Consider the following 26,555-nt stretch of genomic DNA (forward strand, 5'->3'; position numbering starts at 1 on the left):
CAGGAATGCCATGCACGGGAAACCAGGGTGTGATGGTGTGGTTCCTGCGGGGGTCACGGGTTACACGGCCTGCAGTATGTTTCTTCTGCAGAAGGAGCACGCAGGCATCAACCCAAGCAGGTGTTTGGGGGTACGCGGCTGGTGACATTGCCATGTTTTCTCTGAGTAGAAATTTCAACGTAAACTGTCGCCTTCATTGTGGGTCCGGATGCACAGAAAGGCATACAGTGAAGCGTTGCTTCGGTGGCCCTGTCACACGCCTTGTCTCTGAAGAGGGTTGCCGTGGACAACTGCTGGTGCGTCCTGCTCAGTGGGGTGCATCTTCCGGCGCAGGGGCTTGCGCGTGCCATCCCGCGCTTCCCGTGGCACCGAGTCTGGGAGATCTTCCTGGCCTGGCGTCCACCCGCAGCTCCTCCTTCCCGCTGCCCGGATGGTGTGTCGTCGTTGCCATTCTTGTGCTTTGGGGAACGTGCCCAGCAGGTTGCTCGGGGGCCGGGGGCCAGGGGCCTGCAAGGCAGGGCACCGCGGAGGGGGCCCTGGTTCACCGTCCCCGCAGCACCCCGCCTGCCTGCCCGTTGCCCCTCGGCCATCGGACACTTCCTTCGGCGGACTGCTGGTGGTCCTGTTTTAATTTTGGAGAGTTGAAAGGTCGTTGGCATCTGCCCTGCCTGTTTCTCTGTGTGCATCTGCCTTTTCTGTCCGCCGCTGGTTGTGTTGCCCCGTGTCTCTGTGCTCTGTGCGCTGCTCTCCGTGTAAGAAGCTGACCTCTGCCACGGGGTTCGCGCATCTGTCGTCCTGGCTCTTTGCATCTGCGCTCATGGAGCTGTATTTTCCGCTCCGAAGCCGAACGGACTCTCTGAGATTGTGACATATTAACCCGTGCCTTATTCTCGAGTTTTTGTGATTTCTTTTTTGACATGAAAATCTGATTCAGCTGCATTTATTCTTAGGGAAATGAAGTTGGCATTCAGCTTAGTTTTCCCTCAAGTGACTAGTTGGCTAATTTCTCCATCCCCATTGGCTGAATAATCCTACTTTTCTTTCTGTTTTTGTATTTTTTCTTTATATTTTCTTCATGAGATTTTGTGACTTGAAAGGCCACCTCTGGGGAGTTCCCGTTTTGACTTGGTGTTAACGAACCCAACTGGTGTCCATGAGGACGTGGGTTTGATCCCTGGCCTCGCTCAGGGGGTTCAGGATCCGGCGTTGCCGTGAGTGTGGTCTAGGTCACAGCCTTGGCTTGGATCTGGCGTTGCTGCGCCTGTGGTGTAGACCGGCAGCTACGGCTCCAATTGGACCCCTAGCCTGGGGGCCTCCATGTGCCACAGGTATGGCCCTTAAAAAAAAAAAGGCAAAGGAAAGAAAGAGAGAAAGGCCACCCATGCCTTTCAGTGCTTCTTGAGGTTCTTTCCGGCTGGTTTTCTTCTCCGGTGCTGGACTGTCAGGTCACTGCCGTCGCACAAGCTGTGATGTCCGGACACTCCCCGCCCCCCTGCCTTCTTCCTCCCCAGAGGTTTCTGGGCTCTTCATCGACACCCTCTCCTTACGCGCTCGGACGCCGTTTCGTCTGTCCCACTTGGTAAACCTCTCGGTGGCGAGGTAAAGAGCGTTTTTACAAACGCCGCCCGTGCCCAGGAGAGCCTCCCCTGGTGGGGGCTCCGTCCTCTGCTCAGCTCTCGCTGTTTTCCTGGCAGGCCTCTCCTCCTGCCACACGCATCATGCCACTTGGGGGCAGTTTGCCAGGGTTTGGGGTCGAATCGAGGGTCCGACTACGCTGGAGGAAGAAGGCCTTTCCTCGCACGGGTCAGCTTGCCTCCTCCAGCAAGCAGCGGAGGGGCGTGTGCCACCCTGGGTCTGGGGGCTCGAGGCCTTGCCCACCCGGCTGCGTCCGCTCCGTCCTCCCCGAGGTCTGTCCATCTCCCCCGCGCCGCTGCAGAGGGCAGGAGGGAGCGGAGCGGCCGGCAGGGCCTGGGTCTGTGCCCCCAGCTCCTCCCACGCTTCCCTCCAACCTCAGAGACCCTCCTCTGACCCTGGGCAGCTAGGACGCGGGTTGGTGTCCCGTGTGCGGAGCCTGCTTTCCTCCTTGGAGGTTAGACGGGAGCGCCGCCCTCTCAGAGCGGGAGCAGGAGCCCGTCTTAGCATCTTTGGAGAAGACTTCATGCTTCTAGCTTTTACTAAAGAATAATCCAGCGCCTTCCAGGAGCGGGTTGGTGGAAGCTCCCGCCTGAGGTTCACGTGACAGAGGTGCGGGGCCTGGCTGGCCAGACGGCCGGGGCTGGTGCGGGGCCCTTGCCCGGGTGACAGGGTTGGCGAGTTGAGGGACAGAGATGCGTTGCCTCTCCGGAGCTGTCTGGGCCTCGGGGTCCCTGCGGCTGGGGCGAAGACGAACACCGTGTCCTCGTCACTGCCCCCTCAACGGCACAGGAGAGCTGCGGGTCCCTTTCTCGCAGTGCCCCTCAGGCCCCTTCCACGCTCTGCCCTGCCTCCCGCTCAGCGACGCAACAGCCCAGGTACCTCCTGGCCGCCCTCAGAGGACACGGTGTGACGTGTGCAGTTTCCCAGGCGTTTCCAGTTCGTTCTTCTTTTCCTTCGTTGGCGGCGGTCGCTGTCCCAGCTTGGCCTCAGCTCTGTGGGGCCTCCTGGGACAACCTGGCTGCCCGCTTCGCTGTCGCTGACCCCATAAGCACCCGTCGCCAGTGGGAATGCGGCACTTAGATTCTTCTCTAAAAGGAGCAGCAAGATAGAAGCTCCTCGGGGCCAAGCCCATGTCTTCTCGTCGTGGTGTCTCTTCTGCAGCAGCTGACAGGGCGACTGGTTTATGGGCGGTAACCTTCTTCCCCGACAGACTGCTGAACTTTGAGTCCGAGGAAGTAATTTTTTAAAGCTCTTATTTTCTCTGTTGGTAGATTTCCTGAGCTTACTGGCCTGCGAACGGTCTCTTTTCCCCACCTTGGCGGGGACTTCCCGGGCCTGATGTGGGGCCACTGAGTCTCCATCGTCTTCTTTAGGTGGGAGGCGGGCCACACGGCAGACTTCCTGGCGGTGGCCTTTCCCTCCAGCCTCTGGTCTCCTTGCTTTCTTGGTTCATGCTGTCCCTGCCGAGAATTGACAGTTGTGTGGGCCTTGCTGCCAGCCGGCCTGGCCTGGGTTCACGCCCAGGCCTTTGCCCAGGGTCACAGGCTGCAGTTCAGCCCAGCAGTGGCGCCTCTGCTGCTCAGTCCTGGCTGGGGACCGGAAGGGGCGCCTCTGCATCCCGGCCGAGTCTGGCACAGGCAGCTGGGGCGGCATCTGCGGGCCGGGAATGCACCCTTCGGACGTGGGGAAGGCCATTCAGTGACGGTCAGCTTGTGGAACAGAGGAGGTTCCCTGTGAGAGCTGAGCCTCTAGACAGCGAGGAGGAGGCAGAGACAAACTGGCCACAAGGAGCCCTGCTGGGCCGGGGAGGAGGGATCGCCCCACCCCGGGGCTAGGTGCGTGGAGGGGGGGCGGGGAGGCTGCCAGATCCAGAGGCCCAAGGGGACTCTCAGTCCACATGTTTGCTGAAAACTTGTCTCCTTCTGCAGCTGAGAGTAAAGTTTCATAATTTTAGGGTGTATTTTTCATGAATTTGGTATGATTCTTTTAGATGAGAACTGCCATGTTGACACAAAAATAAAATTGTTTATATTGTGGCTGTTTCTGTAAAGACAGGCTGGGCTGCAGAGCCCAAGTGTTTGGTCAGGTGTGGTGACCCCGTCATGGTGACAAGGAGAGCTCAGAGCATGGGGCCCATGTTAGCCTGGGTGAGTGGGGATCCCCAGAGGACTGCAAGGCAGGGGAGGGTGCGGGGTTTGTTGCCTATCTGGAGCACAGAATTTGGCAGCGTCTGGAGGCGTTTGGGGTTGCCCTCTGGGGGTGGCAGGGTGTTGTTGGCGTCCCGAGCGTGGAGGCAGCAGTGCAGCTACACAGCCTGCAGGGCGCAGGATGCCCTCCTCTCGGAAAGGTGCCCACCCTGCCAGTAGTGGTGAGATCGGAGAACCTCATCTAGTGCAGTGATTTCTTTTCTCTTTTCTCCTCACTTGTGTGGCACTTGTTTTAAAATCCTTATGTCTCCTGGTAGTCAGAGACAGCCCTTCCCAGAGGGGTCTGCAGACACCACCTGCAGCTGGCCGGGTCTGGTTTCACGAGGGGCCGTACCTGTGAAAGTGCGTTTTGGGGGCTGGGGTCCCAGATCTGGGTGTCTGACGGTGCCCTTGGTGCCCCTCGCCTTTCTGGAGTTGGAGAGCCACTCCTTTCCAGTGGTGGGGATGTTTCTCGTCACCAGCCATCTTACCGTGTGGTCCCTGGACCCACCAGCCCCATCACCCTTAACCAGAATGTTGTGGGACGTGATGCTGCAGCCCCTGGTGAGGAAACCCCAGGCCAGTGTGTGGAGATAGCGGCTGGCACAGGGACTGAGTGGGAGGCTGGGGCATCCCACGTGGAGACAGGGGCCCAGGGCCGCGGAGGACGGAAGCCGGCTTGGGTCGGAGCAGCCCTGTCGGCATCACTGCCTGCTGCCGCGGGGTCGCACAAGGAGGCAGCCTTGTGCCAAGGGATGATGCCCGGTGGGCCCTCCCCTTGCGGACCGGCTCAGGAGGGAGAGGGCACCTCAAGGAAGGGTTAACATCCTCCCGGTGAAGCCGCCGCCAGCTTCTTGCTTGCGAGGGGGAGAGAAGCCGCCGCAGCCTTTGCGCAACCGCTCGCGGGGCGGCCCCTCCCCCAGGCCGGGGGCGGGGCGGGGCGGGGCGGGGGGCGGGGCCTCGGTAATTGCCTTCATGGAAATTAGCCCGGAGCACGGCCGCCGGCGCTCGCTGCGAGTGTCCGCCCGGCCACGGCTCCGCGCGGCCCTCTCCGTCCACGCCGGCCTTGCCCACCGGCATCGGCACCCTCTCCGCCCGGGTTTCTGCTCCGCTTTTGTCTCCTCTGGCCGCCGCCGCCTCTGCCCCGGCTGTGCGGGCACATATGACGCGCGTGCTCTGTCCCTGCCTCCGCCCGGAGCTGGGGGAGCTGGGGGGGCGGCCGGGGGCCTGGGACCGCGGGGTCGCGCTGCTGGGCCACCATGGCCTCTGAAGCCGAGAGCTGCCACCGGCCTGGGCTTTGACGTCGCCGCCCCGGGTCTGCCAGGATCCTGGGGCCGCAGCAGAGGGGACCCGCCCTGGGTAAGAGGCCGCGTGGGTGGCGCGTGAGCCCATGGCGTGGAGCTGCACGGAGAGCGAGCAGTCCCGCTCTTATGCTGGCGGCTGCTTCTCCGTTTGTCTGCCTGTGGGTTCGCGTTGGGCTCTCCCCGCTTAGGGATTTTCCAGGAGCGCCTTCCCTTCAAAATAGCTGCTGAAGCCTTCGGTGTGGTTCCTCTTAGGCCTGAGATTGAGGAACGAGCTCATAACCAATGTCTGGGGTCCTGCTTTGGTGAGGACGGCAGAAAGCAGAGGGACAAACTCAGGAAGGTCCCCCTCCTGACCCACCCCAGGAGTTTTCGTTTTACTCACTTAGAACTCTGGAGCCTTCCCTGGGTGGGGGTGGCCCCCTTTCCAACAGTGCATGTAGGCGGGGGCTGGATCCCGCCTCGGTTTCCATGCTGGGGGTCTGTTCCAGCTGCCAGCTGTCAGAGGAGGGAGCTGGTTCAGTCTGCAGACATAGTCTCGGTTTTACAGAGGGCCAGCTTACAGACAGGCTTTAGGAAGGCAGGTGAAGAGAGAGAACTGACTTTTTCAGGCCCCCATGGAGCCTCCTTTTGGAGGAAGGGGTGTGGCAGCACAGCTGTGCAGTGGCGGCTCCTGGCTCTGCCTTGCTGCTCTCTCCGCTTGGATGGGGGGATGGGGGCGGAGGCGGGAGGGTCCGCTGGGGTGGGGACTCCCAGGCTCTCCAGAGCGGGTGGGGGTGGGGGGGCCCTCCGTGTTGTCTCAAGGAGCCCAAGGTGGAACACCGATTTCAGTTCCTAGGGTCCTTTCAAAGGCAGCCTTGGAGACAGGTTGGGAGTTAGGCGTCTAGAAAGAGACTGCTGCGGTCTTCCAGCGGACAGACACTGCTGCTGGCTTTGAGAGAAGGTTGAGGTTCTGAAAGTGATTATTTCCCAGTTTTCAGCTTTTATTGAAAGCAGATGTTAGCTTTATTTGACCAAACCAAACTTGGGATAAGATTTTATGACTTTGTTTCTTTTACTACCTTGAAATGCGACCTTCTTTCTCCTTGTGTAGCTAGTTAAATCATCACATTATGCAGACTCAATCTTTGAGTTCTAGAATTTATTAGCTAAGCATATTGATTTTCTTCTCTGTGTAAGGCGAGAAGATAAAATGTCTTGCTTTCCTGAGACAGTCCATGGGGCTGTTTCCCGGACATCTGCGCCCTGGGAAGGACAGGGACGGTGGCAGGCCCATTCCGAGCTTCAGGAAACCGGGGTGGGGAGAGGTGGTCACGGAGCAACTAGGCGAGGACACGACGCAGGTGTCGCCCCAGACCCCCAGTCGCCGGGCAGAGTCTGGTCTCGGTCAGCGAGGCCTGAGCTGTCGGGTTAGCGCTTAGATGAGGTGTCTTTGAGACCGAGCCAGGAGCTGCGTTTGCCGCAAAGATGCGGATTATGGTAGTGGAATCTTCCCCATACTTGTAGGTGGGAGACTGGGCGGTTTCCTCGTGGAAAGGGTTTATGCCAGAAGTGGAGGTACTCGTGTTGGCGGTTTGCTGGAGGGCACTTCTCTCTGCCCACGTCGAATGTCAGTTACGCCAGTCTAATTCTCGTCGGTCCCGTTCATGGGTCTCAATTTTTTTTAATCTCTTAGGAAGTAAATGGGTGGTGAGACACTTTTGCAAGCTTTACGCAAAGTCAGAGCAGAGCTTCTAGGGAAAGGGACTGAGGTGAGTAGAAATCAGGAGGGCAGGTTATTACTATTAAATTTTTGCCTGTTTTGTTTGGTTTGCAAGTTTCTATGGTAAAACATACGTCACGTAAAACTGGGCATTTTAAGTGTACAGTTCAGTGTTATTGAGTACCTTCGTATTGTTGTGCAGCCATCACTGCTGTCCGTCTTTAGAACTTGTGCAAAACTGAAATCCTGTCCTCATTAAACCCTGACTCCCTATTCCCCCTCCCTCAGCCCCAGACACCCGCCCTCCTTTCCACCTTCTGCCTGGGAGTTTGGCTTCTCTAGGGATTGCTTGGGAGTGGAGTCGTACAGCTCTGGTCCTTTTGGGGCTTCTTTCACTAGTGTGGTGTCTTCTGGGTTCCTACGCACTGTAGCATGTGGCAGAATTTCCTTCCTTTTTGAAGCAGAATAATGTGGTATTACTTTTTTTTTTTGCATGTGGTATTACATTTTGCAAAGGATTGACTCAGTAGGAAGGGAAGGAACAGTTTCCCAGAGTCAGCGGCCTGTCTCGAGAGGTGCGAGGGGGTTCGGTCACCACACCGTTGGCCGAATGTGTGTCACCAGGTTCCGGGCTAGGTCACGTCCTCCTGCGCCCTCTGGTCTGGGTCTGTCTCCAGGAGCGAGGCTGTCGGTGGAGCCCCTTAGTCACCCTTGCTCTGTTTCACAGCCTCTCCGTTCCCTTGGCCTGCGGGCCCTGAAGGTGGGTTGTTTCCTTCCCCTTGTCGTGGGATCTGACCTCATGGATTGCTGACGTCAGCGCAGGGTTGGGAGCTTTGTGAAAGTTTACTGGACGTTGGTGTTTCCAAAACCTGAGTTCTTTCTGACTTCTGAATTTTTCTACGGCGCTGGGATCTCCCGGGAGACCAGGTGACTCCCCCCGCGGCCCACACAGAGCCAGTGTCTGACCTGAGCGTCTGCACTGGCCGGTACTCGGGCCCTTTGACCTCTCTCTTTGGAGGCAGTAGACACACCGCCTTGCCTTCAGTCCCAGATTTGTGCTCTTGCACCCAAATCTGTGTGTGAGCAGCTCTTGTTCCCTCTGGAGCAGTGACAGTTTCTGGAGAGGGTACAGGAAGGCCCGGCTGCTGCGGCTCCAGGCTGGCAGGTGCTTTCTGAGGCTGTGTGTGTTTTCAGTTTCATGGACACTCCAGCCTGGAAAGGGTTTGGCCTTGCTTAGCAGGGCGCCTGGCCCAGGCTCCGGAGGGACCAGGCCTGTCTGTCTACCTTCTCCGCGCATGGGGAGAGGGAGGGCCTTCTGGACGCCTGGCCTCCCCTTGTAAAATGTTGCCTTGCTGTGCTGGTTTGACTTTGGCCCTTCCTATACTGAGGCTGGGGCTCTGTAGGAGAAGGCTGACGGTGATGATTAGGGCGGGAAAAATAAGGCAAATGAGTATTTTAAAGCTGAGTGGGGAGACCTGGAGTAGCTGGTGGACCTCCGGGAGCTGTGTCTGGGCCCTGAGTGCAGCTCCGGCACTTGGATGTCACCCCTGGGTCGGAGGACAGACGGCACGGTCCCGTTTGACGGGCAGTCGCCCGTCTTCCTGCTGTCAGAAGAACTGCCTTTTCGGTTGAACTTCAGGTCTCCCGGCACCTGCCCACGGCCGCTGGGGAGGGAGAAGCTGAGCTGCGACTGCTGCAGCGGCCAGCGCTGGCGGAAGGAGGATGCTGTCCCTTTAAGACAGACAGTCTCCTTTGTATGCGCTGGATGGAGCCGGTTGCAGCTCTGGGTCTCTGCCGGGTAAAATCTGCAGAGCAACATTTAAATAAAGAAATAAATAGAAGCTTCCCTGTGTGGCTCTTCTATTCACTGCCGAGCACAATGGCCCCTTGTTGTTGGGGGCTCTTTAATCCCCTTCATTAAATTGGAACCCTGCGAGGGGCTGGCAAGGGGCTGCCGCTGGGCTGGTCCCGCGCTGTAAGCAGGACACCTCGTAAATTAACCTTTGCAGGCATGAGTTCCCAGCCTCCGGGCCCTCTGCTCCGTGCCCTTTGTGCGCAGGCTGCTGCCTCCCTGGTTGCCATTCTTTTCAGGGGAAGAGGGCTTAGCTGCCTTCCTGGCACAGAAGCGTGGCTGCCGCACGTGGCAGTCGGGGGAGGGGGTTGTTTGTTGCTCTGCCATCTGGCCCATCCGCAGATCCTTCACAGTTTAACCCTAGTGGCTGCACAGGAGAGCCAGGGCACGAGCGGAGAGACGCCTTTCCCAGGGGCCCCCGCTGCCTTCTCAGAGACTCTAGGTGCGGCGTGGACGTGGTGGCTTCTGAGCACCGCTGTTCCTTTCCCGTCCTGGCCGCGGCCTGCCAGGTGCCTTGGGACGCCGGCCGGGTTCTAGGGGCCGTTCTCCCCTCCAGCTCTCGAGCCGTGGTTTTGACCCTTTTTCATGCTGCTAAATGACATTAAGCATTTTGTCAGGGGAATTCTTTTTTTCCTCATGGGCAACATGAGAATGACAGCTTGAGCTGAAGATTTGGTGTCTCATTGATAAGTTGAGCAGAGGAGAATGCATTTATAAAAATGTGAGATTTTTTTTTTTCCTCAAAGCAAAATTCCACGAGAAAAAATGAGATCTCAGTCTGCTTTTTTGGGGGGGAAAGTTCTCAAGTGATTTGTTGAACCCAAAGGGAAGCAGCGCCGTGCTTTAAGGCGACCGAGGGCGGCGTGGAGAAGCGATTGAGAGACGGCGCGGGCAATGTCGAGAGACTGCCGCGGAGTCAATGCGAGCAACTGTCTCGCTGGCTCCGACTGTACGTTGGTAGAAGCATCTTCTGTCTGCCCCTGGGACGGAGAAGACCTATCTTTTCTAGTAAGCACAGGCCAACATTTTAATTTTTCCTTTTAAAAAAATAGCAGTGGCGTTCCCGTCGTGGCGCAGTGGAAACGAATCCACCTAGGAACCAACTATGACGTTGCGGGTTCGATCCCTGGGCTCGCTCAGTGGGTTAAGGATCCCGCATGGCTGTGGCTGTGGTGGAGGCCGGCAGCTGTAGCTCCGATTCAACCCCTGGCCTGGGAACCTCCATGTGCCGTGGATGCAGCCCTAAAAAGCGGGCGGCCTCTCCAGTGCCCTCCTGTTCACTCTGGCCCACTGCTCCGGACAGCGGTCTTCTGGATCTGATCATCTCTGCCCCGCGAGCTGTCCATTGGCTCAGCTCCCTTCAGAGCTTTAGAAGCCTCCGCGGTCCGGGGCGGGCACCCGCTGTTCTGGGAGCCCGAGTCTCCACTCATGCTGTCTGGTTCCCTCTTTACTCCTCATCCTCCTGCTTCTGAACTTTGCTCTCAGGATTTCTCTGGACGCTTCCACCTTGTTTTCCTGAATGAACGGACCTCCTGCTTATATTTTGATGTGCCGCTTTTTTCAAGGCTCTTCTTTTGCTCTTTGTTCTGGGGGAGCGCCTTAACTCTGTCTTTTATTAGTCCCTTGTTAACCTCTCTTATTTTGGAAGAGACCAGAGGGGAAGATGCATTTAATGTCCCAGAGCTTATTCTTTTTCTGTAGTTGCCGCCTTTTCAGAGTTTCCTGTTCTTGTAAAGTTTTCTGCTCCGGGGGCAGGTTGGGGCTGGTCTTTTCCTGGCCCCGCTGTTTCCCTTCCGGGCTGGAGGTTTGGCCGTCTCTGTGAGTGGAGAGGCGGTGTGGCAGCTCTGGGTGTGGGGGACAGGCGGGGAGCAGAAGTGACCTCTCCATGGGACCGTTCCAGGCCCCCCAGCTGTGGGGCTAGAGGCCCCGCCCCGGGCACCCTCCCCCCAGCGTGCTCACCTCCAGGCAGTCCAGGCCCTTGGTGTTTGCCTGCGCCAGGTACATATTCGGCACCTCGGGTGCTGTGGACACGGCAGTGACAGGCGTGCGAGGTCCCCGCCCTCGAGGACTCTGCTCAGGAGGTGTTGGCGCTCTGCCTCCCCAGTCCTGGGAATTTGCCCGCGGCGCCTCTGCGCCTGCCCTGGGAGGTGGCAGGTGTGTACCTCTTCCCCGTTCGTCTCCTCTCTCCAAAGCAGAGGTGGAGGGCGACAGGCACAGTTACAGAAGCTCAATTGTGACCTTCCGGAAAGCTGTCGTGTGTGTGTGTGTGTGTGTGTGTGTGAGTGAGAGAGAGAGCGCGGGCCCTGAACGGCTGGGTGCTTAGGTTCCGAGAAGGAAGCCTCCACCGAGAGTTGCCACCGGGGCAACGGCTTCTTGAGACACACGCTCTTGCCTCGTGGTCCACTGTTCATCAGCCCTGTCGCGAGGAGCGCAGTCTTGCCTCCGCCCGAGACTCACCGGTGATCCGATCCAGTCGACGCCGAGGTTCCGAATCAGAGCCCACCCGTCGTTCCCCCACGGAGCAGCTGTTCAGAAGTAAACCACTGCCTCCCATTTTCAGAACCATGTTGTTAGGATGACTTTGTCTTCTGGAACCTCAAGGAATTAGTTTCTCAAAGGGAACGTCTCATCTTTGAGGACTAGAAGGAAGCCCAGAAACAGCCCAGGGAGACCCCGGCAGGCATGCTTTTCTCTCGAATGGGGTTATTGCTTCTCAGAATGAGTTTCGCTCTAACTAGAGCCGATCCGTTGTCAGTTAACCTTCTTCTGAACCAGCTGTCAGGATGCTCACCTCCGAGTTTGCAGAGACTCAGTCGAGGCCGCACTCGGAAGGCCTGGGCTGGATCTAGGTGGTCTGCTGGAACCTCTGAATGGCTGTGTCTTCCAGCCTCTCGTATCCTATAAGAGTGTATTTCAAACCCCAGGACCCCGCGCTTTCGTTAGGCCACAAAATCAGTTTCATGGGCAACAACCGTCAGTCACTGTTAAGAAAACTAAGAGTGAGCAGTAGAAGGTGTCAATGGATTTCACATGGTGAGGGTATTGTCTTGGATACTGTGTGTAAGGGGGAGGTTGGCTTCTGAAAGCAAATGCATTTCTCTTTCTTTTGTCCCCACACTCGTGGCATGTGGAAGTTCCCCGGCCAGGAATCAGACCCGGGCCTCAGTCGCAGCTTGTGCCACGTCTGTGGTAGCGGCTGGATCCTCAACCCGCTGTGCCACAAGGGAACCTCCTCAAACGTCTTTCCTTCCTTCCTTCCTTCCTTCCTTCCTTCCTTCCTTCCTTCCTTCCTTTCGTCTTTTTGCCTTTTCTAAGGCTGCACCCATGGCATATGGAGGCTAGGGGTCTAATCGGAGCTGTTGCTGCCGGCCGACACCACAGCCACAACAGTGCCAGATCCGAGCCGAGTCTGCGACCTACATCACAGCCCACGGCAACACCAGATCCTTAACCCACAGAGCAAGGCCAGGGATGGAACCCGCAACCCCATGGTTCATAGTCAGATTCGTTTCCTCTGCGCCAAGACGGAAACTCCTCAAACATGTTTCTTAACTGTGGGTCTTGGAGAGGTTTAAAAGATACTTTTCTAGAGAAGGGTGAGGGAGGAAAAATCAAGGAGTTCTCATAGCACAGAAGGTTAAGGCTTCGATGTTGTCACTGCAGCAGCTTAGGGCACTGCCGTGGTGAGGATTCAATCTCTGGCCCAGGAAATTCAGCATGCTGCGGACTTGGGCAAAAAAAAGTTTAAAAAAGGTAAAGTCCGCTTAGAATCTAATGTAGCCGACTAACCCATGCGGTAGACTTAATTGTGGCCTATCGCTTCCACCCTCTTTTGTTGTCTTGCTTGAGTTTTTTAAATGCTTAGGAGGCAGTGCCCTCCGAAGGTGGTAGAGTGTGGTTCAGGGCCACAGGCGGCCAGTCGTGTGTCTCGTGCTTCGCAGCAGAGCTGTGGCTCTGGGCTGACCCTTAGAATTGTAATATGAGCCACAAATGCCGTGTCACTTTCCCGCAGCCCCGGGGAGAGCAACTAAAATAGTGTATTTTATTCACCGAGTTATCATCTCAGTGCGTAATCGATACAGAATAGTTTAAAGAGAGAGTTCACGTTTTTGGTGAAATCCGATGTGTAGCTTACATACTCAGCACATCCCAGACCAGGTCAGTCACATTTCAAGAGCTTAATGACGACCCACTGGTGGCGGGTGGCCACCGCGTCCCTTGGTGTGGCAGCACCGCAGGCGCCTACGCCTGATGAAGGATGGAAGTGCCCAGGTGCTGCCCCTCCCGCCAGGCTGCACAGGCCCTTTGCTGAGGCCGGAAGGGAGCAGAACCAGCACCTGCGTGCGCCTCCTGAGCCCCCGAGGGCTTGAGGCCCTTGGTGACTACGGCTCATCCTCACGGCAGCCCGGCGCGTGGCCGATGGGACCCCCGCGTTCTTAGTGAGGTCATGGCCGGAGCAGGTCAAGGAACTTGGGCCAAGTGGCCCGACTGCCGTGTGCTGGTTGGAGCCCGGGCTCGCCTGATGCCACCACCTGTCTCTCCGCCGACTGCGTGGCTCCCCGCACACGCGGAAGGGCCATCGTAGGCTCTTCTAGCCCGAGCCCTGCTCTCACGGGAGACGGAGTCCGAAGGAGTGTGGAAGGGTTTCTTGCCGAGAGCTTTGGCGGTGAATTAAGGAACTTAGATCTGATGATAAGAGCTTATTTTAAATGGTATCCAAAAAAGTTAAAGGGCGTAAAACAGAGAGAAAAGTCCCGTAGCCCCGTCCGCAGAATCGAACACCCTTCCAGTTTGGGGTACATACTTCTGGACCTGTCCTCTCTACATACTCCTTCTCCACCCCTCCAGCAGTGGCACAAAACTGTCGTTCACGTTGCTTTGCCGTTGCTCCCCTCCCTGCGAGGGTCCCGGCCACTGCCCCCAGCCGGGGTCAGCCCCGGGGAGCGAGCTGAGCCTAGAGCTGGGCTCGCCAGGGGCCTGGCCGCCCAGTTTCATTCCTGACCAACCTCTCACGGGCGGCCTTTCCTCTCCCGCCCCTTCTGACCACTGCTCCGTCGTCAGAGCTGTTCTCTGGGACCCGAGGCCCTTGTGACGTGGGGAGACCTGATGCAGAACGGCAGCCGGAGCGTCCCCGCAGGCGCCCACCTCCCCCGGGCTTCTCGCCTCTCCCGAGCTTTCTTGTCCTTTGGGGACCTCTGGACGCTTCGTATCTCCGGCGCGGTAACCTCTCCCTCCTCCCTGCAGTTCCCAGTGACCTGACGGCAGAGGAGCGCCAGGAGCTGGGGAACATCCGGCGGAGGAAGCAGGAGCTGCTGGCCGACATCCAGGTAGGCGGCCGGGCAGCATCTTCCCAGGACACCTGACTGCCCTCGCCGCAGCGCTGCCCTGCAGGTTGGGAACCCCTGTGGGCGGGTGCGAATGGAGTCTCCGAGAGGCTGCTTGGCTATCAGAGTGGCCTCCGTCTGCTGACTGCCAAGGGCGCGGGGCCCTGGAGGCGACCCGCACCAGGCTTGAGCTTCGGTCTACCCATGGCCCGGTCCTGGCTGCCGCTCCCCAGCAGGGCGGTTCTCCTCTGAGACTTTGAGCTCTTGGGACTCAGTTTCTTCATCTGGAGACAGGGATGAGCACATCCGTTGCCAGGCTGCCATGAGATGGATCACATTAGCCCGTGGGGATGCAGGTTCTTCTAGAATTCTCTGTGAAGCACGCTGGCAGCTCAGGGCGGGCAGAAGGGGCACAGCCTGTAACCCAGGCTGCAGGTGTGGGAGGGAAGCTGGGCCTGCCCAGCGCTGCCGTGAGTTAACTTAGTGTCGCCCCAGTTCTCTGATTTCTGCTTCGCTGGTCAATGCTGGGAAAGCCAAGCAGTTCTTCTCTCGAGGCCGCCTCCACCATGGAGGCCGCCTCCCCCGGGGCCCATCTGGCGCATCACCCGGGCCTGCTTAGATGGGGAAGGGGGTGGAAGGTAGAGCGTGCATGGTGTTCCCTTTGCCAACCGCTTGGCAGCAGCATCGGCCCAGTGCAGCTGCCGCTGGCTGCACAGCCTGGGCCCCGGGGAGTCCCGTGTCCTGGGAGTCTTTTTACTTTTTATTTTTATTTTGCCCTTGTGTTAGGGTTTGGGTCGCGGTTAGGGCGTGTTCTCAGACCAGAAATTGGACCTGGGCCACAGCAGTGAGAGCACTGAATCCTAACCACCAGACCACCAGGGAACTCCTGTCCTGGCGGCCCTCTCTCCCCCTCATGTTCAGTGAGCTGCGGAGCAGCTCTGATGGGCCGTATCGAGGCTGTCATTTATCAGTGGAAAATCCGTGTTTTACCCAGGGTGGACCATCGGCCGTTTCCTTCTCAGACCAAACTCCTCGAGGTGGGGAGCTGTCTTTCCCCCTTGTTGTTCCCCAGACGTTTCCTCTCTGGTAGCAGCTCAGTAAACACTTGTTGAGTAGGTGAATTTCCCAAGAATGTTTAGGTTTAGTGGAGGTTGTCTCTCTTAATTTCGTCTTGCTGGATTTTATTTTTGTTTCATGGGAGTTATGTGAGGTGTCGGAGGTTTTCATCTGAGCTGTGTCTTCCTCCGGGTAACCCTGGGCTCTGTGTTTTGCAGAGACTGAAGGATGAGATAGCAGAAGTCGCTAATGAAATTGAAAACCTGGGGTCCACAGAAGAGAGGTGAGTCTGTCGCCTTCCGGGGGCGTGGTGGCCGAGTGTCGCCAGGCTCCGGCCCGGAGTCTCACGCACGTCGCATGTTTGAGAAGAAAGTGTGTCTTCTGCCCGCTTCTCCTGGCGAGTGCGTCCGTGACCGGACTCCCCGCCTTCTTCGCAGGGGCTCCCCCAGGGAGGGCTTGTGATGTTTTTGGAAGGGCTGAACTGGAGAACTCGGCAGGTCCCTCAAAGCCTTGAACTGCCCTTAGGCTGTTGTGGGAACTGTTGCTTCCCCTCTCTTGTCCACCGTGTTGGTATTTTAGAGTTTCTGGTTTTCCCTTTGGGTAAAGGGAAAGCTTAGTGGATGCCGCTGTGCGTGCAGTTCCGGGATGCTGGGGGCCCAGCTGTGTCTGGGCATCCCTGCAAGTTTGCTTGCACCTCCCGAACCCTAACCCGAACCCGAACCCTAAGAGCACATAGAAACAAGAGTACAGTGCAACGCGCCAGGGAGTAAGTATCTGGCAGGTTCTTTTTTTCTCTTGTAACTGCAGAGAAATGCTCGTCACTTAGAGTTTAGTTCTGCATGGGGTTCCCAGACCATTTGGTACCCAGCTCACTACATGTCTGTGTTTTTCTAAGCCTGAGTCTCCCTGTCAGGCCTCATGACACCGTTTGGGTTTTTTTTTCTTCAAACGTGTGCGGCCAGGACCGTCAGGGTTAGTGAAGTGGCCAGCTCATCATGTGAGGTCTATGTATCGTCCACTCTGAATGACAGCTTTCTTCCTTTGCACTAAAAAAAAAAGAAAGAAAAAAAAATGTAACTTAAAAGAAATGGATAAAGTGGAGTTGATCAGAATTTACAATTTCTGTTCTTATAAAAGGTCCTCTAAAAAGAAGTGAAAAGGCGGAGTTCCCGTCGTGGCGCAGTGGTTAACGAAGAATCCGACTAGGAACCACGAGGTTGCGGGTTCGGTCCCTGCCCTTGCTCAGTGGGTTAAGGATCCGGCATTGCTGTGAGCTGTGGTGTAGGTCACAGGCGTGGCTCGGACCCTGTGTTGCTGTGGCTGTGGTGTAGGCCAGCGGCTATAGCTCTGATTAGACCCCTAGCCTGGGAACCTCCATATGCTGCGGGAGCAGCCCCGGAAATGGCAAAAAGACCAAAAAAAAAAAAAAAAAAAGGTGGAAAGGCAAGCCACAGACCAGGAGAGAATATTCACAATACCTGTCTTTGCAGTTGGACTTGTATCCAGACCGTATATAGAAAGAACACATCCAACTTACCAGTGAAAAGGCAGCTGAAATAAAAAATGGGCAAAACTCTTGAACAGACACTAATGTGTATAATAGACACAGGAAAACTGCTCAGCATCATTAGTCTGAGGAGATGCCACGTCACACCCACTAGGGTGGCTGACATTAAATAGACGGGTGGGGGGACCAGGGGGGGGGGCCTGGCGCTGTTGATAATATGCGGTGTCACTGCCGGGGAAGATGAGCTGGCAGGTCGTCTCGATGTTACCTCTATGGCCGTGCTGTACCCAGCAAGTCAGCCCCTGGTATTTCACTCGAGAGAGAGGAGAGCATGCCCACAAAGAGGCTTGTGCAAGGATGTTTACACTATTTTTAGTTAAAAGAGCCCAAACAGGTACATGGCTTTAAACGGCTACCAGCAAATGAATGGATGGACAGATTAAGGTAATAGATGTTGTTTTTGTTTTTGTTTTGCTTTTTAGGGCCACACCCTTTGCATATGGAGGTTCCCAGGCTAGGGGTCAAATCAGAGCTATAGCCGCCGGCCTACCCCACAGCCACAGCAACGCGGGATCCGAGCCACGTCTGCGACCTACACCGCAGCTCATGGCAACACCAGATCCTCAATCTACTGAACGCAGCCAGGGATCGAACCCACAACCCCAGGGTTCCTAGTCCGGTTTGTTTCTGCTGCACCATGACGGGAACTCCCTTCTTCTTCTTCCTTCCTTCTTCCTTCTTCTCCCTTCTTCTCCTCCCTCCTTTCTTATTCTTCTTCTTCGTCTTCATAGACGATTCTCTCTCGCGGCTACAGCTCCGGGGTGATGCCCACGGTGTCACACTGGAGGACAGTGACAGGTGCACCACTCAGTGAGCTTTCTAAACCTCCTTGAGATGTTTACTGAAAATATCACACGATGCGTAGATCACACCCACCAAAGCTCCAAAGCATCCTCTTGAGAAGGAGAGCCGCTGCCGCTGCCGCGGCCGCTGCCGTGGAAGGAACCAGGGCGCGCGCAGCCAGGGTCAGGGTGTCGGTGACCTCCCGTGGTTAGCCCTGAGCGTGCCCGGGCTTTTCTGGATAAATCTCAAAGGCCCTGCAGGTCTGGGGACAGGCGTGGGAGTGCTGTCAGGCTTTCGAGGCTTCCCGGGCGCCTGGAGGGTAAAATGGCTGTGGTGGTGTTGACAGGAAGAACATGCAGAGGAGCAAACAGGTGGCCATGGGCAGGAAGAAATTCAACATGGATCCTAAGAAGGTAAGGGAGCGGCTGCAGCCGGAGCCCGTGCTCTGTAAGGTGGGGTCGGCCCGGGGTGGGGGGAGCCCAGGGCCTGGGCGAGGCTCCCGCAGCGGCTGCCAGCCCTGCCCCCTGGAGAGCCACCTGCTCTGCGTCCCTGGCTCCCGCGCCCTTCCGCCTCCTGTCCGGGTGCCCGCGGGTCTGAAGCGCCGGGCGTCTCTGCTGTCTCTCCAGGGGATCCAGTTCCTGATCGAGAACGACCTGCTGAAGAACACGTGTGAGGACATCGCCCAGTTCCTGTGCAGAGGAGAAGGGCTCAACAAGACGGCCATCGGCGACTACCTGGGGGAGCGGTAAGGCCCCAGGGCGCGCGCCAGGGGAGGCTGGTCGGCCGCTGCCCGGAGAAGCAGTCCGGGCCCAGCGGATCCGCAGCCGGTGTGTGCGTGGGCGCAGGGGCGCCTCGCCTGTCCCCCTCCTTGCCGCAGGGGCCGCCGGGCGGGAGGTGGCCGGCCGGGCGGGGCGGCCCTGGCGTCGCCACGTCGGCGTCTGGCCTCTGCCTCCCGACCCGACCCCGTATCTTCTGCTCTTCTTGCCAGAGATGAGTTTAACATCCAGGTCCTCCACGCGTTTGTGGGGCTCCACGAGTTCACCGATCTCAACCTCGTCCAGGCCTTACGGTGAGCGAGCCCCCCACGAGGCGGGTCTCGGGTGGCCTGCGTCCGGTGGGGCGTTTCAGTGAGCTGGTGCCTCTGGCGGTTGTTTGAGGGGCAGGCGCACCTTGGAGGGTCTCCGTCTCTTGGCCGGTGGTTAGAAATGACTGGGTGGTTAAAGGGAATGAAATTGAAAACAAATTTTGGTGAAACTCTTCCTTGGGTCTTTCATTTCACATTTTGGAAATTAATGAATATTTAAATGTTGAATCTTTCCTAATTTCATTGTAGAAAATCTTAATTTCCTGCCCCAGAGTAGGAGGTGGGAAGTGTGCCCTTCGTTTTAGAAAAAGTAAATGTTCATGTTTTGGCCAAATTTCTTCCCTTGGCCTTTTGAGAAGTTGTCATTTGGTATTTTCACTGCTGTGAGTGAAGATACGACTGTCGTGTTTAGTGTTATTCAGGTAGATGACAATGGTCCAGAATTAAACCTGTTGGCCACGAGTCTCTTTGACTTAAAAGGATCAGTCGGGAATACTTTAATAGAAAATCTCTCTCTGCCACTAATCTTTTTTCCTGGAAGTTGGAGTTCTTTTAAAATGAACATTATCTGTGTTTCAGTCTTGGGCACTGGTCTACGGAGAACTGCTCTTTTGAATAGGCAAATCTTACTTTTTCATTTTTTCCTACGTACCTTACCTCTGATGGAGAGGACAGAGCTGTGGAGCTCTGTCAGCCTGCATCTACTCAGACTTACTTAGCAGGAGGCTGGAGCCCCTCACGGTCCCCAGGAACCATTCACGGAGAGAGAAATTGCCTGCCCCAGTCCGGTAACGCCCTGTCTTCACCTGGCAGGCAGTTCCTGTGGAGCTTCCGGCTGCCAGGAGAGGCCCAGAAGATCGACCGCATGATGGAGGCCTTTGCCCAGCGCTACTGTCAGTGCAACAACGGGGTGTTCCAGTCCACAGGTGAGCGGGAGGCTGCCCGCCTGTGGCCCGCCGCATCCACCGGCTCTGCTGGGCACTAGGTGGTCTCTAAACCAAAAGGGCCTGGGCTCTGGCCTACGGACATTGCTGTCAGTGGTACTTAGAGTGCTAAAGAGTTGGAAACTCTCCAGAGCCCAAGAGGAATGTAAGTTATGGTTCCTCCATTAGGAAATAGGCAGCTATTACAATCAGGCTTTTGCGAGGCCCTTGGCGGTCTCGTGGGAGGATTCAGTGCTTTCACTGCTGTGACCTCAGTCCAGTCCCTGGTCTGGGAACGGAGCTCTGCATCGAGCCTGCACGCTGCATCAAGCTGCAGGCTGTGGCCAGACCAACAGCACCAAAACACCAAAACATCATGCTTTTAAAAAGAGAAGAAAGCTTTATTGACATGCGCAGATGCTAATAAGATGAGCAAATGAGCAGAGAAAACCATAACCCAAAAAGACACAGGCGCTGCAAGTTCATTGCAGCCCTGTTTACAGCAGCCGAGGCTGGAAACAACCTAGGTGTCCACCAGCAGGGGAAAGGCTGAGGAAGATGTGGCACAGTGGCGTGCCACCCCCCACGCGGAAAGCACCAAACGATGCCAACAACATGGACGGACCCGGAAACTGTCACGCTGAGTGACGTGAGTCAGCGAAAGACAGACAGCCTATGATAGCGCCCGTATGTAGAGCCAGGAAAATACAAGGATGTTTTCCAGAACAGACACAGACGCACCGACTTTGAAAAACTTCTGGTTACCAAAGGGGACAGGTCGGGGGTGGGAGGCACGGACTCGGGGTTGGGGCCTGGCGGATGCCCCCCGAGGCATGTGGACCGACCGGCCCAAGGGGACCTGCTGCAGAGCCCAGAGGACCCTTCCCCGGACCCTGTGATCTGCTGTGTGGGGAAAAGGTTCGGAGAGAATGGACATGCGTAGAGGCGTGACGGGGTCGCTTTGCCGCCCAGCAGAAGGTATCACACAGCCTTGTGAATGAGCTCTGCGTCAATAACACTTAAAAGGGAAAAAAAGATTAGCAAAAAAGTAGGCTTTAAAACTATATGTTTTAATTCTAATTGTGTTACAGTCTGTATCTGTGCGATACATTCATTTTTATTTTTTGGACGGCCGCCGCTGCATGTGAAAGTCCCCAGGGCAGGGATCAAACCCACGCCACAGCAGCCACGCAGGCCACTGCCGTGACAACACTGGATCCTTAACCTGCTGCACCACAAGGGAACTTTCCTGTGAGATACGTCGATGGTGTGTTACGTGTAGGCACATTTATGTAAGAAAGAAAAACGAGTTATTATTTGATAGCAAGAGTATAGCTAGTTTATATTTCCTTTTTTTAAAAAAAAAATTCGGCTACACTGGCAGCACGTGGAAGTTCCCTGGCCAGGAATCGGACCTGCACCCCAGCGGCGATCTGAGCCACAGCGGTGACAATGTTGTATCCTTAGCCTGCTGTGCCGGACCGGGGATTGAACCTGCGTCCCAGCACACCAGAGATGCCACCGATCCCGTTGCTGCACGGTGGGAACTCTGTATTTGTCATTTCTTGTGCCCTATTTTTTTTCCTTTGGCCTTGCCTGTGGCATGTAGAAGTTCCCAGGCCAGGGATTGAAGCTGTGTCACGGCAGCAACCAGAGCCACAGCAGGGACAGTGCCGGAGCCTTAGCCCACTGTGCCGCCAGGGAACTCCTGCCCACTCTTGTGCACACTGCTCTCTGTTCTCTCTCATCTGCCTTCCTTCTTCTTTGGGGTCGGAGGTTTCTGATCCGGTTGCTTCTCTCTCTCAGACACCTGCTACGTCCTCTCCTTTGCCATCATCATGCTGAACACCAGCCTGCACAACCCCAACGTCAAAGACAAGCCCACCGTGGAGAGGTTCATTGCCATGAATCGCGGCATCAACGACGGGGGGGACCTGCCTGAGGAGCTGCTCCGGGTGAGCTCGGCTCTGCTTCCAGGCAGGGGCCTCGGGCGGCCGGCACTGACTCGGGGTGGGCGGGCGGGACTGGGTCGTCGGGGTCTGCTCTTGAGCCTTCATTCAATCGTGTGAATTTCAGTAAGAGGTGGACAGCAGCGGGGAAAGCGCTTTAGACGTGTCCAGCTGCAGGCTCCACCGGTCAGGCTTTCCTTCCTTTCCCAAGTGTCCGTCAGGCGTCTGGCTGATCTTGTCCGTGAGCTGCCCGAAGGCGCAGACCCCGGCCTCCGGTGCTCGGTGCCCAGCGAGGCTTGTTGAACGGCGGGGAAAGGGAAGGGGGAGAGAGATTTCCAGAATCAGAGACAGCAGTGTCATCTCTTACCCCAGAATCTGTATGAGAGCATCAAAAACGAACCCTTTAAAATCCCAGAGGACGACGGCAACGACCTCACGCACACCTTCTTCAACCCTGACCGGGAAGGCTGGCTCCTGAAGCTCGGTAAGGGACGCCCCTCCGGGCTCGGGCTCCTAACGGGACCCGAGGGAGGAAGGGTGCGCGCGCCCGCCCGCACCCCCGAGCCCGCTCTGTAGAGGGGGTTGGTATGGGAGGCGCTAAGGAGAGGCTTTGGTAGGAGTTGATACCGTGGTAACAAGATCGCCTCCAGAAAGGAGGTGGATGCACAGCTAGGCCTGGGGGCCGCACAGAGGCCACACGAGCTGGCGCTCTGCGTTTCCGCTCTGGGATCGAGCGAGGAGGGTCCCGGAGGACCTGGTCCGTTTCCCTTCCCTGCCCCCCTGAGCGCGGGGGGCGGCCAGCTGTGCCCACCTCTCTCCTCCCCTCACGAGTGTGTGCCCGGCGCTCCCGCATCCCCAGTGCATCACCTCCTCCTGCTCTGGCTCCCACGGGCAGCGTGCATGGCAACCCAGGGCCTGGCTGCAGCGCAATCACGCCACTCCTCCTCATTCTCGGGCGCTGGTTTTTCCCCCTCCTTTCTGATCCGAATCAGCCACATTAATGATTTTGTTCATTCAGAAAAACTAAAACTTATTCCTCTCCCCTCTGCCAAAAGTGAGCTCGTATCACCGAGATTCGTGGTTGTGTCTTGCCATGAAGGTGACAGAGTTTCCAAAAGGAAAAAGTCGTGGAGTTTTACACACGTTCCTGCACACATGTGCTTGTTTCAGTAACCACCTCGGAACGCAGGGCGAGCCCCTGCTTGTGCCCAGGTTAATTGTTTGGCCGCTGAGGGAGCGCTCTGTTCTCTCACCCTGGCCCCATGCCTGGGCTCCCTTGTTACCAGGGGGTGGGTCAGAACCACCTCCTCTACCAGTTCAGCCCCTGGTCCCCGTGAGCTTGGACGTCATCACACGCGAGGCCGTTATCCACACATCTGGGAAGCGCTGAAAAGGAATCTTTCATTTCTGACTGTTCAGACAGCAATAAGATTTATATTCCGTTTTAAAAGCATATCGCAAGCCCTTGTGTTTGTACATAATGACGTAATTCACAAATTCCCCTTAAAGCACCACTTCACTGATTGGGGTTTTAAACATCTCTTGAATTTGTCACATGCTGTGTATCTTTAAGCTGGTGGAATCTTTGAAGTTAGGGCTATTAACCCCCCCCACCCCCCCCCACCCCCCCGCCCCAGAGGCAGCCTTTCTGCTCCGCATCTTTGTTGCCAAGAGGATGGAGTTAAAAGGAAGCCTGCTGGGAATTTAAAGAGTGCCTCCCACTTTGGATCTGCTTCCCCCTCCAGCAAAATTTGTTTAAATGCTAATACTCAGTGTTAGCTCTGACAGCCCAGCTACTAAAATTAGAGCAGCACAACGATTATCTTGGTTCTTATACCAGGATGCCATGTAAATTCATGAGGCATCCCCTATTTTTAAAAAGAAAAAAATTAGCTAAATGTGAGGCTTGTTTTTAGGTCACTGCATCACTTGGTCTAAACCTCCACCACACCCTCCTAATGTCTTCATGTTGTGTTTTCATCGTAGCACAGAGTCAGCCCTCTGTGCGCACGCGCCGCCGAGGCAGGCCTTCCGGCCGCGGCCGCCGTGTGTCTGTCCGTGTACGCGTAGAACCGTAAGGATGTGTGTTCTCGTGTACACACACATGTGCGTATGTGTCAGCAGGGTTGCGTGTGTGCTCTTGTACACACGCTTTAGAAAGCGAGAGCCCTCTCAAGAAAGGCGCTCACGTTGCCCCAGAGTGGTCTTCACTTCGCTCTGGGTTCGTTAGCTCGGTGAGAACTGATGTGTGGCATCTTTGGGGCCAGCTTTTCAGTGGCACCTCGGATCTTGCCTTTACCGGGTGGGGGTTGGCGGACGAGGCAGGCCCCTGGTTCGCGTGCCAGCCTGGGCGTTTGGCCCGTTACCCCGCGTCTGCCCTCCCACCCCCAGGCGGACATGAATGACGAATGCACTGCACTTTGAGACTAAGCAATCGGGTTTAATTTCTTTGTTTTAATTTTCTTTTCTCCCTCATTTGTATGTTTCCATGATTTTGGCTCTCCTTTTCCTTGCCCCACACTCCAGGAGGTATGTAATCCCCTCATCCTGCTCGCTCGCTCTGCCCAGGCCACTGTAATCGCTGCAGCGTTTTCTTATTCTGTTGTTTTGGTTCTTTTGTTTTTAATTGCTGGTGGTAGTGTTAATGCTGCTTCTAGCTTGCCGTACAGTCCCTAGGGAACGGGTCAGGATCGGGGTGTGGAGCGACCTTCCTGCTTCCCCTCTCCGGGGTGGCACGTGGTGCGTCCAACAGGAGGTCCCCAGACGTGGGTCGGGTGAGCTTCCCCGTGTGCAGGGACGCAAGAAAACACACTGTGACGGGGGTTCAAAGACGCGAAGTGCTCCCTGCGCAGCTGGTCAGGCAGCTGCTACGCCGCTGACGCTCGTGGACCCCCCAAGAGTCTCAGTGGCCTCTCGAGCGGAGCAGGGGAGGAGGAGAGGCCGCCGAGGGTCCCATGGCCGCGCACTTGCGCACACGAGCCGCCATTGGAGACGCAGCCTAGGAAAAGAATTATGCTAGACCCCGTAGGACATGGGCCTTTTGCATGAAAAAGGGAAATTGTGTTTCTGAAACTCAAAATGACGTCAAGTGAAGTATTTTAAAAACCCCTAAAAGGTGGAACCCCTCCTTGAAGTCCTTCTGTTTAACCCCCTGGGTGCCAGGGGAGGGCATTACAACCTCGGCTCTGTTTTTATGTTCCGTTTTGTTTTCCTCCCCCCCTCTTTTCAGTGAGTCATCGTTAAGAGCCCCCAGTTGGCCTTCTAGGCATGTTGTTGGCATCCGCTCCATTGCTGACTTGGGGAAGCATGTTTTCTGGACCAGGAGCCCCTCGGGTGTCTGCTTTAGCCTCCCTTGAGCAGAGCCACACGGAAAAGAAGGGCCCAGACACAGATGTTTAGGGAATGTTTGGGGACCCGTCAGGTCCCACAGCTCCGGGGTGACAGCCACAGACCGTATACCTCCGGGGTGGGGCTGCGGGCCGGGGGGTGTCCTGTGAGTTCCACAGGGACTGTCTAGGTGCGCGCATCGGTCTGTCTGCTTGTGTCATGTCTGTTTCCTGTCACCGTGGCCATGCTCCCCCGGGACCACGTGAGGCTTCGCGGTGGGGGCCCCAGCGCCGCAGGCTGTCGGGAAAGAGCCCAGCTCTCATCCCTGGGGAGAGAGTTTGCCCAGCCTGCTTTTCTCCCAGGTTCTTCTTCCTCTTGGCATCTGACCTCTCTTCCGCCACCTCCTGAGCCCTGGGTGCCCCGGGTGGTCCTGTGAGCAGACACGTGGGTGTGGGCTCGGGGGAGGTTCCTTGTGGGGTGAAGGCCCAAGAGATGGAAGAGCCACTTCCTCAGACTCTGAAATGGGGAGGGGTTTCCTTTTTATGACAGATTGACTCCAATTCTAAATATATTCCTTGTCTTCCTTCCTCGCCTCCTTTACTCTGGTTCTGCCCAGCCTGTCCCGTTTCCACACGCATGCCCTATTTCCATCCCCGGCTTTCTTGACTCCCGCCCTGGGGCCTTCAGGGGCCAGAGGCACGCGCTCGCAGGAAGGGGCAGGTCCCAGCAGGGAGAGGCCGTTGGCTTGACCCACACCAGGCAGTGGGGTGGGGCATGCCTGTTGGCAGCCGGCCTCCTCCCCTCGCCTCGGTCCATGCCATTTACAACCTTGGCAGTTAATGATCAGTCACTTAACCTCTCAGGGTCTGGGGACCCCAAAGAGCCATGCAGGGGGCCCGAAAGTCCAGGAGTGCCTAGCGGCTGCTGGGACAACACCCGACGCTCTTTCCGCGGCGTGGTTTGTGTTACTCCAGCAACGCGTCCTTCGAGGAAAGCCGCGTGAGCGCTCCGTCCTGGCAGTCGGAGGTACTGTCTGTAGAACAGCCCTGCCCTGTGCTCGGCTGCCGGTGGTGATGGGCAAGCCAGAAAGCATGACACGGGCCACGCCAGGGTTACACCTGTGGTCCGTGCCCTCTGTGACAACTGCGGAGGTGCTGTTCCCTGTAGTTCAGTCTTGGCGAGAAGAGCACATCCCGTCCAGGCAGCGGGGGCGGGTAGGAGGTGCCGCGGGTGCCTGGCACGCGCAGGCTCGGGATAACCTTGGTGTGGTTCACGGTCAGGCGAAGAGCAGGACGGGCCTTCACCCCCCGAGGTCGTAGTGCCGTTTCCCTTCCTTCCTGCCATCTCGGGATAACTTCACGACCCCAGAGTTTCTTTTATTGAGAAATACTGGAAAGGGCGAGGGGAGCCTCTATCAGCTCACAGCCGCCCCTCTCGAGCTCCCTTGGCCTGGCCGCCTCCGAAGTCCAGGATTGAATAGGGACCTTGCGTACCAGTGGGTTCTTCCCTGGTCCAAGAGCCCTGCTCCCTCTCACCCAGGACTCGGGAGGAATTGAGGACACTGGCCCAGACGTCTGTGAAAGCCAGGGTAGCGTCGCACCACGGGGTGGGGGTGGCCGGTGAGACCGCAGGGACTTGAGTTCTGTGCTCCAGGAGCACTGGCCTTGGTTGTGAGGGGACTGACGTGCCTTCCTACCCGGTTCCTCCTCCTGCCCTCCTGGAAGCCCAGGGCCGGCGGCCTAGCAGGGTAGCTCGGACCAGGGGGCCGACCCTCTCCCCTCCGCCTGTGTTTGCCCATTTCCACCTCACCCATAGCCTCTGCTGACGCTTCTCTGGTCCATCCTTGTCCCGGCGCTCTCCCCAGCC

At 56.9% G+C, this 26,555-nt stretch overlaps 1 protein-coding gene across 7 annotated transcripts in view; it reads left to right on the forward strand.

Annotated features, from left to right (window-relative positions):
* CYTH1 (cytohesin 1) overlaps positions 1-26,555 on the forward strand; it is a 76,121-nt gene that overhangs the window by 41,088 nt on the left and 8,478 nt on the right. For 5 of the 7 annotated variants that reach the window (XR_007131599.1, XR_007131598.1, XM_047756725.1 and 2 more), the window contains exons 2-9: positions 13,921-14,003; positions 15,275-15,339; positions 17,753-17,819; positions 18,033-18,151; positions 18,395-18,475; positions 19,304-19,416; positions 21,220-21,368; positions 21,735-21,847. Coding sequence is in view for 5 of the 7 variants with exons in the window: in XM_047756725.1 (XP_047612681.1) it covers positions 13,921-14,003; positions 15,275-15,339; positions 17,753-17,819; positions 18,033-18,151; positions 18,395-18,475; positions 19,304-19,416; positions 21,220-21,368; positions 21,735-21,847 (790 nt within the window). In the remaining 2 variants the exon portion in view is untranslated. The remainder of the gene's footprint in view (positions 1-13,920; positions 14,004-15,274; positions 15,340-17,752; positions 17,820-18,032; positions 18,152-18,394; positions 18,476-19,303; positions 19,417-21,219; positions 21,369-21,734; positions 21,848-26,555) is intronic. The other 2 variants (XM_047756724.1, XM_047756727.1) reach the window with 1 other exon arrangement.

The sequence above is a fragment of the Phacochoerus africanus genome, chromosome 14 (assembly GCF_016906955.1).
Source record: "Phacochoerus africanus isolate WHEZ1 chromosome 14, ROS_Pafr_v1, whole genome shotgun sequence".
Taxonomy (NCBI): Eukaryota; Metazoa; Chordata; class Mammalia; order Artiodactyla; family Suidae; genus Phacochoerus; species Phacochoerus africanus.